Genomic DNA, 9,871 nt, shown 5'->3' on the forward strand with positions numbered 1-9,871 from the left:
AAAGGGACCCCTATGCGCATGGAGGAGTCACCCAAGCATACTCTAAGCATTCTAAGTCTTCCACACTCCATCTCCGTGCACTTGATCGACTGTGTTAGTGATTTGAGCTCCGTTCTAGTTGTGAACTCGTTGTGCTTCATTTTGAGCTCAAGTCTTGGCTTGTGTGCGTGTGTGTTGCTGCGGATTTGTGTGTGTTGCTTCCCACCCTTACTCTTGTGCTTTCACTGTGATCTTTGTTGTAAGGGCGAGAGACTCCAACTTGTGGAGATTCCTCGCAAATGGGAAAAAGAGATAAGCAAAGAAAAGCCGTGGTATTCAAGTTGACCATTGGATCACTTGAAATGGGTTAAGTGCAACCCTCGTCCATTGGGACGCCACAACGTGGAGGTAGGCAAGTGTTATACTTGATCGAACCACGGGATAAACCACTGTGTCCCTTGTGTTGTTCTTTTCTTTGATTATTTGTGATTCGCAAGAGCTCGCTCTATAGCCACTTGGTTCTATTGCACTAACATCTTTATAACCAAGCTTGTGGCTATTTAGTGTTGAATTTTACAGGATCACCTATTCACCCCCCAGGTGCTCTCAGCTTATGGTTGCAAAGAAACAATAGAATCTTTAAGGGTCAGTAGAGAACGACAGAGCAAGTGGCGCAGGTGGTGAAAGAGCTCGTTGGTGGAGGTTTAGCTTGTCTGTAGCGGTTGGGGGGCCTGGTTAGGGGAGTTTGGGTCTTTATCTCTAAACGTCAGTGTTCTAACTAGGTCAAGTTTGTTAAGTTGTTTGGGTTATGTCAGTTTGTAAAGTTTTTTTATCTCTTCTAATATATTGGAATGGCAAATCTTTTGTCTTTCCCTTTTAAAAAAAGACAAAGAAGAACATAACCAAAGATTTAGTCTTTAATAGAAAGCAACTATCCACATGTCTGAACCTTAACTCGTAATTTTTACTATGATTTAACTCTAGTTTACTCCTAATTTTCTTGGACTATGAGAAAAATGTTACACAATCAAACTTTCCATACAATCGACGTGTAATTAAAATAACAAGTCATAAAAAATCTAAAAAAATAGGTATACTTTATTATTTATTCTACCAATATATCAAATTTTAAGTTGTAATTCATCCTGTGTTATGAGATGTAAAGAGAATATTGTTTTCTAATCCTTCATAATCCTTTATATTGGATAGAAGATCTATTAACATAAAAATGAATTAGATCTTTAAAGATACTAGAAAAGGTAGCGCCCTATCGGGCGCTATACTTGCCGCCTATTTGAAACGAGGGGAACAGCACACAGTTTGTTTCATACACACACGGCAAAAAACACACACACACACGTGCCTCACCCGTTCATCCTTGTGATGGGACAAAAAATGTAAGATGCGGCATAAAAGACGCATGTTATAAGTTCCATAGTACAAAACAAAAAATACGACATTGGTAGCATATAAGTGAGTCATGGAATAAAATGCATTTGTGGGTTGCCAAAAGACTTTAGCCACACAAATAAGTAGAGCACAATTTGCAGCCGTGCAATGTAGCAAAAGGTTTAACAACAAGCAGTTGATATATACAAAAGAGTAGGTTTTTCTTCTGCCACTACATAGTACAAGTCACTGAGGATGAACATCAGGGGAGGAAAGGTAACAAGCACGATTGTAAGTGAGATGGATTCACGTTGGCCGTCAGCATATCAAAAGTGTGATAGACGTAGCATCCTGATCAAAGTTAACCTGAAATACAGGTGGACAATATTAGCAAAAGAATAGATAGAGTAAAAAACTACAAAATACTGATAAAACTCTATTAGTCAATAGGCGCATCCTTATAAGTAAGCAACTAACAATGTACAATCCTAAAGCTCTTTTCATTGGTGAAAAAAACAAAGCTCCGAGCAAAAGATAAAGGCAGGCAAAACTAAAGCTCTTTTCATCGCTCGTGCCGTGCGGTTGTGCCTGCAGTCACATAGTGAGTTTGGGCGCGGCATGCATGATGAGCCGCCGAGACGGCCAGGATCAGTATGGCCTTGCTGCCCTCAAAACCAAGTATTAGCACTACTGGGTTTTGTAAACAAGTACACACATATGTTTTCTCTATCCACTTAAGTCTGTATTCGGCTGCCTGCACTCTAATCCATCTTAATACTGTGATTAGGAAGAAGCCAACATCGAACCAAAAAATTAATAACTCACTGAACATGTACAATTGTGAAGGACTATTTTGAAACAACATTTTTTTGTAAAAAAAGAGAGCGAAATAGTAGTGGGCATCATAGGTCACAGTCCATAACTGTTTTGATATAAGATAAAAGACATGTACCTTGGTAGATTTGTGTAGGCAAACCGTTAGCGATGTTGCGGACAAAAGTATGTACCACATCTCCCCCATCCAACTAACATATACAATAACTTGAGAAAAGTAGAAATAGATGATAACCCTGAATTACACATGGCTGCAACTGTGAAGGCAAAAGTTCCACATTCCTACACCAGCACCTAATTATCTTTGTCATCACTGAAAAGAGAGCAGACACAATTGTAGTCAAATAACAACATGCATATATGTTTGATATATCAAATTATAAAAAAATGGAAAACCTCAAGCCCCAACATGTAAAGTATAGACAAGACGAATTCAGTGCCATTAGCTACGGCTAGAAATAGTTTATGCACAGTCCAAAAGTGCCTTCTAAGCTTAATCTAAGGTAAATAACATGTCCAATTGAGTACTGACATGTAACTTTACATTGGTGCTCTCTTTTCCAAATTTATTATTATTATTATATCTCACTTTAAGATGTCCATTTTTTGTTAGTTGACATCTCAAATTCATATAGGCATATGGATATCCGCCTTTCCTATACAACCAGCATACCTGTATGGCCTATTGTTTTGTCAGATTCAAAATTTTCATATTTATTTGAATTAGCTCATCAAAATGCCCACATGGACCATCAGATGCATATTGAATTGTTAGAAGAGACTGTTGGCAAAGAATGAAGGCTAATTTGAGACACTTTTCATATGGAACAATTGTCTTGACTACTGAGTGTTTTGTCTGGTTTATTGACTGCGCATATCTGAAGACTACATATCAGAGCAGTCTGTTAGTTCCAATAAAATAGCTGCTCCACATAGAGATTATGTTTCAGTATTCAGTTCACTTAAACAAATGATTGCCCAGGTTTTTGCATTGCTAGGAAATATTTTGAATCCCAGTTATCAATGATGAAAAACCTTGCTGGTACTTGGATATAAAGAAGGAAAAGACAACAAGTGTCATGCGTTTCTTTATATATGTACGATCCTGAGGAAGAACTACAACTGTCTGTAGTAGCTATCAGCACTATATTTTTAGAGGCTATTTTAGCCTAGCTGAAAGCTCATGAATTTCAAACAAAATGTAACGAAGCTCATGGAAACTCATGAGTTGCAATAATCAGAGCTCAAACAACCTGACCTGGATCCACCAACACCACCTCCACTGGACTGACTGATGCTTCCTTCCTCATCGTCAGCAATGAATAGTTTTTTTGCTATTGATTTGCCAGGCAAAGAGCATGATCTACAAGTTTTAGTGGATTCAATCAAAGCTGTAGTAACACACAATATGCACAAGGAAGCACAACTTTTGCTATTGAGACTCGCCTCTTCCTAGTTGTCGAGGACTGAGTAGTCACACGCTCAGCATCTCCAGCGTCAACGGTTTCCTGCATCAAGGTAGAGAATAAACCACACATGCTGCAGCATACCATTTATGTAGGCGTTTGGAACACGTACCAAATACTTTGTAGTGGCGACGCTACCCTGGGGCGTCAAAGGTGTCAGAGGTGAAGGCAAGGTGTCTGTCTTGTGAGGAGTGTCTTCCATGCTGCTGCTTGCACCTTGTGAGAACATAAGCGAAGACTGGTGTGTCCCTATGGTTGATGTTGAAATGTCAACATTTTGATTGCCTAGTTCCTTTACAGTAGCATTGACCTGGAAGCAGACGTTTCCAGAGTTAATTGTGTGCCCAGAGAAGCTAACGTTCCAAATGAACGTCCTTTCAAGCAGCTTTGTGATTGCGTCTGGAATAAAGCCTGATGGAGTGTTCGCTATGAGCATATCGCAAGGCCTTTTGACAATTCTTTGAGCCATGTGCCCAAAGAGAATGAAGTCTGTATCAGCTGTCTCGTCTCCTGCAGTGACAAGTATTTTATACCTGAAATAAGAGGTGTCAATGACTTAGTGTGGTTAACATAGTAGGCTTGTAAGTCCCAAAGGAATCTATATGTAAACAGGAAAACATTGACATAAAGAAGGTAGAACGTTTTTGTGCTGTTGGGGAGCTGAGGGGTGATAGAGAATCTAGTATATGAACTTGTTGTATAGATTCATGTCATGTTTGATGCACACAAAACTGGTACATTGAGTTGAGGAAGGGAAGAGTGCTGCTCAACTCGAGGACACGTCATCTAACCTTTGGACGGGCATAACAATGTTAGCACAATCATGGTTTGTGCATTTGTAAGAGTCTCCGTGAGTGACAGCTGTGCAGGCGCATTTTCGGCACGAGTTATACCACCACTTGCTGTCAATTTTCCTTATAGTGACTGTAACCAAGAATTCCTTTCCCTGCATGGAAAATAAGAAAAAGAGGCAATCTCAAATAAATGTGTTATGCTGAAACCTAAATGGTTGTAACTCCAGTCTGCCTCTAATAGAAAACTGCGGGTTCAATGGCATTTTTGGGGAGATAAATGTTTGTAGCGGTAAGAATCCAAGTGGGCAAATAATTTGCATAGCTGCTTGAATTGTAAGTTAGAGTTGCCTTACTTAAATTGAAAATTCTTGGGTTATAAGCAATTGAAGAGTTGGTGCATTGCTGCCTTTTTCCATCTAAGTGTCGTAGGACGGACATGATTATTGCTCGTGTGACCAACTTCTTTTGTACGGCACATAATTTGCACTGGACCATTGTTTTTTAGTTGGTGACTGGAGATGTCAGTCGTTAATTGATCGTATGATGTCAATCCCTCATGCTTTAGATTTATTAGATATCTGCTCAGAAGGAAAGGAGGAGTAGGCAACGGCCGCAAGAGCGGATGAAGATTGAGAAGATCAGGCCTTTGCCGCCTGCAGATTCATCAATTGTTGATACCAGTGATAGTGAACCAGAAGTCACTCAGATCGATGTTAAGGAAGTGGGCAATGAGGGTACATTGGAGAAAGAAGAGAAAGCTACTGATGGCCTTAAGACTGATGGGTCTGGGATTGTTAATACCATGGTTGAAGTTCAACTGATGGAGAAAAACTCTAACAATGCCACTCTGGATGGTGTTATACATGCCAATTCAGAGATTGCCGTTGAAAGCTATTTTTTAGTTCTGGATGCAAAAAGTGAGTCGAGCAGCAGTAACCAGACTACCGAGATTGGTTCAGTGATTAATTTGGAGGAGAGAGACTATTATGGCTGTTATCCAGGACACAAATGCGTCTGAATTGCCAAATACAGAGGTTACTGGCAAACTGTAGGAATCAAAGAAAGCGAGTGTTTCAGATTCATTAGAAAGCATAGAAGATCGACGCAAACAAAAAACTGATACAATTTCTGTGAAAGAACAAGACCAACTTGAGGAGGTAAGCCACAGACCTTTTTTATGTAGGAGAGCTGCACCTCATTTCATTAAGGAAGATGTTGCAGAAAATTGGAAACTCAGTGACCAAATTGTTCTGATTGATATTTGAATATGTTGTCTTGTTTATTTCCCATTGTTTTGTTGATCTTTTATAGGCTCAGGGATCGTTAAAAAGTGATGTCAAGACTGGCCAGTCAAAAGAAGCTAGGTTAGCTCGGGTAAGGATAAGCATAAGCTCAATTGCCTCACAACTCACACTTGATCTATGTTGGTTAGCTCTGTTTTTTTTTTGTTCGTTTGTTTTCAACCTACCAACATGTTTTTTTGCCCATCTGTTTTCAACTTACGAATAGGTTTGTGCTGGACTTTCATCCTGCCTCCAAGAGTATAAGTCTAAAAATGCACAGCTGGAGGAACTTCTTGTTCAAGAGGTCTAGTTAAGTTGCGAACACATGCCACCCAATGATACTCAGTGTCGTAGGTCATAGAAATAAAATAAAGAGCAGTAGTAAAACATTATCCAGACAACTAATTTATATTGACTGGAAATCTAGAGCACCAAGTATGAAGTAATCTTATGCATTATGTGTATATTTGGAAGCTATCGACAGCAGAATAGAATAGGTACTGGGTATGTCGTGTACCTTGTTTTCAAAGGGATGGAGATACTTGATGTACGACACCTTTTGCTCCTCAGCAACAGGAGATATAAGCTGGCTCGAAGTAACAGTTGCATTCCACTTCACTGGTTTATGATCACCGCGTGCGCTGGTTTGCAATGTATTTGTAGAAGCATTGCATTAGAAAAAGGCAAGAGCAGGCAACATGTGCATATATTTGATAACAAGAGGATATCATTACCTGGACGTAAGGGTTTCTACCTCAGGAATGGATGGATTGATGTACCACTTACATGGTGAGCTTCCAGTCAGACAAAGCACATCTAAAAAAGGGCAGAAGGTATAAATGTATGGGAGTCAGAAAAAGACTAAGTGTTACGTGAATATACCTGCATATTTTTTGACGAGTGTGCCAACAAATAGCACAATCTGTGGGGAATTCTGCCCATCTTCGTATATGCGCTCTCCTGGGAATAGGGTGGCTTGGGCACCCCACAACACGACATTGACCGAAGCACCTCTGTTGTTTCCAGTTCGAGTATGGAACATGAGTCACAAACAATGTATATGTAAGACAACGACAAAATACATACCATACATCTAGCAGAACACAAGGTAAGAACAACCATGTAGTCCAAACCTTGCACTGCATATGGAAATGTTCCTCTTCAAGCTAGAAGCTTGTTGTCCTTTGGAGCGATGTGGCGAAACATCCGAGACTGAATTAACTATCCCAATGGCATCTGCTTTCAAACGAGCAGTATATACAATATTAGCAAAGAAAAACAGGCGTCGTAAGTATATAGGTAACAACGTTTACCTGTATAGTAGTCTTTATGGTCGATGCGTGAATGGATCTGCTCTATGTGAGTGAGGGAGTAGGTAAGTGTAGGAAATGCAGGAGGAATCTCAATAACCTGCTCTAACTTTGTCCAATTCGTGAAGGTAATCATGATATCATTTGGAACTGGCTTATACAAGTTGTTCGACGCTCGAACTCGAAAGTATGTCATGTTGTACACGCTGCCTTCTTTTATGAGTGGCCTGAATTTCTCTATGAAGGGTGGGTATATCGTAGCATGTATGCTATTTCCCTAGATATAGAAAGATGTAGATTCAACTTTAGTAAGAGTAGAAACAATTCAGCTAGTAAAAAGAAGACACATTAGGCTCTCTATTATCATATTAAGGGGAAAAACACCACTAAAGCAAACTGGTGAGGATGTAGATTAAACTTTAGTAAGAGTAGAAACAATTCAGCTAGTAAAAAGAAGGCACATTAGGCTCTCTATTGTCATATCAGGGGGAAAAACCACTAAAGCAAACTGGTGAGATGCAACAACAAGCTGGTAGAGGTTGTTGCTACTTTACCTCTTCATCGAGCAACACCATATCACAGTGTAGCAGCCTTGCAGCATCCTGAGGATCAGAAAAGTCCCAAAACCGAGAAACACGGACGCATATCGTCACAGACAGGTTCCCACACTGCAGGCTTAGAATCAACACGTCTCCCATCTGCAGTGTTGACCCAAAAATGGCATAAACATTAGAGAATACAGCAGCAGGGAAATAGATAAGGCTAGTATACGTATTGCACATCAGTAGAACAATTTTACCTCAAAGCAAAAGATAATGTACACGCAGCAAGAAAAAACGAAGATAACAAGCATGAAAAGAGACACAATCGTCTGAGTAGCAGCAGCGCTAGAGTATTTACATATCATTGCTATGTACAACACAAAAGATGGATGAAAAATTAGGTGGCTAGTATGGCAGCCGCTTCAGCGACAGTGAGGACTTCGTGGTACACCACATTTCAAGTCTGTACCCCGCACGAACCGTCCTCATTCTCAATCAGGATTCTAAGGCCACCTCTGGATGTAGTCCTAGATACGGCCACATAAAGTTGTCCATGAGTGAAGACCGGTTTCTTGAGGTAAAGCCCAACCCTGGATAGGGTTTGTCCTTGGCTCTTATTAATTGTCATTGCGTAGCATACTCGTACTGGGAATTGCCTTCTCTGGAGTGTGAACGGCCATTTTACATCAATAGTATTGAGGGTTATTGTAGACCCCTAAAACTTAACTATAAGTATATGCATAATGATATTATATTAATAAGTTATGTGGGAAACAAAATTAAGATTTATGCTAGCCCATGCATTACTTGTAAGGCATATATACTCCTTTTTACATGCTAATCGATATATTAGATTATGCATCATGCTGGATTTTCTTGAGTTGTGCACTTAACTGGAAGACTTGAAATATTAAGGGTTGAAAACTATTCAAACTCAAAGATGAAATTTGAAAATTTAAAATAAGGAAAAGGTAAAAAAACTAGGAAATTATAAAAGAAAAGGGAGTAGTTCTGGCACTGGGCCGCGTCCCCTCATTTTCCCCTTCATCAGCCGGATGGGCCAAATACCTCCTAGTGGCCCATCAGCTCGCCTTGTATTTTTTTTCCTGTGCGGCTGACACGGTGGGACCTGATCGAAGGGCGCCCATCATGGCTTGGAAACCAGCTCACTCGCGTCGTTGTCCCGCTGCTGCTGGTGGGCCACCTTGGCAGGGTCGTCATCTTCCTTGAACCGAACACCGGAGAAACGCAACAGAATACCGTATTGCGCGCTGAGATCCCGATTCACCGCAACAACCTCGTCGATCCGGCCGGAACCAAACTGCTGCTTCCCCTACGCATATAAGTGAATGTCTGTAACCCCATTGTCATGCACGGTCGATAGAATCCGCGGGAATGCGAGAACCTGAGAGCGCGTAACGAAGAAGAGAGAGAAGAGATTGGGGGATCACTGCTTGGTGTTCCTTCTGCGCGCGCAGACGGATCTGTGGGCTTCATCGGGTCCCCGGGAATGTACTCATAGCTTCGGGAGGAAGGATTGGACCTGGGTGTGCCCTGAGATGCTCATCGTCGTGAGACTGTCGCCGCCGGTAGCTCCACGCCGTGGGCAGCTCCACTGCCCCGCCATGTACGGTAAGACCAGTGATCTCAAGTTCACCATAGCCTCTTTTTCGGGTAGAGACTTCTGGGATAAAGTATCGCGCTCCAGGAGGCTGGTCTGGTGGGGCTCATCGGTCGCCGCCGTGGGAGTTTTGGCGCCGCCGCCTGTGCTGACTGGGGGAGGAAGAAGGTCTTGTGACCGTTGATCTGCTAGGCCACCAACGGGGTGGATTTAATCAGGTGTATGCTAGTTGCCGTGTGATCCAGGCCGTTGAATCCCTGGCGAGCAGTTCGGATTAGACCAAGGCATGATAAAGCTTGGGCCATTTGATCTTTATCCAACGGTAGAGATCGCGTACCGGTTCGTGATCGGTTATGGGCCCTTAGATCGTGATCGGACGGATGTGAATGGGGCTTAGTGTTTAAAAATCTGGACGGTCGATCTTTGATCCTACGGTTAGCGTGTCCTACCGCTTGATAAGTGATGGCGATCTAATCTGGACCCTCGGATTAAAATCCAACGGCTGAGATATGAGAAAACCCCTTCGGCTGACAACTTTGCTAAACAGTCCCCGTGCTTTTACGAAATAGAACCCGCCGTCCATGCGGGTGTGGTTCTGAGTGTTGAGAACATTTGCGCAGGGGCCCCTATACTTTACAGAATTTGATGCGCGG

At 41.6% G+C, this 9,871-nt stretch overlaps 1 protein-coding gene across 4 annotated transcripts; it reads right to left on the reverse strand.

The window, feature by feature from the left end:
* Positions 1-1,452: 1,452 nt before the first annotated feature.
* Positions 1,453-9,407, reverse strand: LOC103641769 (putative replication protein). 4 transcript variants are annotated; one of them, XM_008665101.4, is made up of 13 exons: positions 9,003-9,407; positions 7,610-8,930; positions 7,059-7,332; positions 6,879-6,981; positions 6,628-6,758; positions 6,480-6,561; positions 6,263-6,386; positions 4,460-4,614; positions 3,781-4,201; positions 3,649-3,710; positions 3,461-3,565; positions 2,321-2,515; positions 1,453-1,734 (listed from the first exon to the last, which is right to left on the reverse strand). In XM_008665101.4, the coding sequence occupies exons 2-12, from the start codon at positions 7,835-7,837 to the stop codon at positions 2,497-2,499; spliced, it is 1,704 nt and encodes a 567-aa protein (XP_008663323.1). In that variant the 5' UTR covers positions 7,838-8,930; positions 9,003-9,407; the 3' UTR covers positions 1,453-1,734; positions 2,321-2,496. The 4 variants fall into 4 exon arrangements, with proteins under 4 accessions (XP_008663323.1, XP_008663325.1, XP_008663322.1 ...); XM_008665103.4 differs by having other exon boundaries at positions 6,480-6,495; positions 7,610-7,753; positions 9,141-9,402; XM_008665100.4 differs by having other exon boundaries at positions 7,610-7,753; positions 9,141-9,398.
* Positions 9,408-9,871: the final 464 nt, after the last annotated feature.

The sequence above is a fragment of the Zea mays genome, chromosome 10, assembly GCF_902167145.1.
Source record: "Zea mays cultivar B73 chromosome 10, Zm-B73-REFERENCE-NAM-5.0, whole genome shotgun sequence".
Lineage (NCBI taxonomy): Eukaryota > Viridiplantae > Streptophyta > Magnoliopsida > Poales > Poaceae > Zea > Zea mays.

Bases quoted from the DNA above. Each gene is read 5' to 3' on its own strand.
- LOC103641769 (XM_008665100.4), bottom strand. From the start codon at position 9,257: ATGGTGAACTTGAGATCACTGGTCTTACCGTACATGGCGGGGCAGTGG. The intron at 7,754-9,140 runs GTCCAATCCTTC...TCAACACTGCAG, and splicing joins GCATCTCAGGGCACACCCAG to ATGGGAGACGTGTTGATTCT. The intron at 6,982-7,058 runs GTAAACGTTGTT...GTTTGAAAGCAG, and splicing joins CCATAAAGACTACTATACAG to ATGCCATTGGGATAGTTAAT.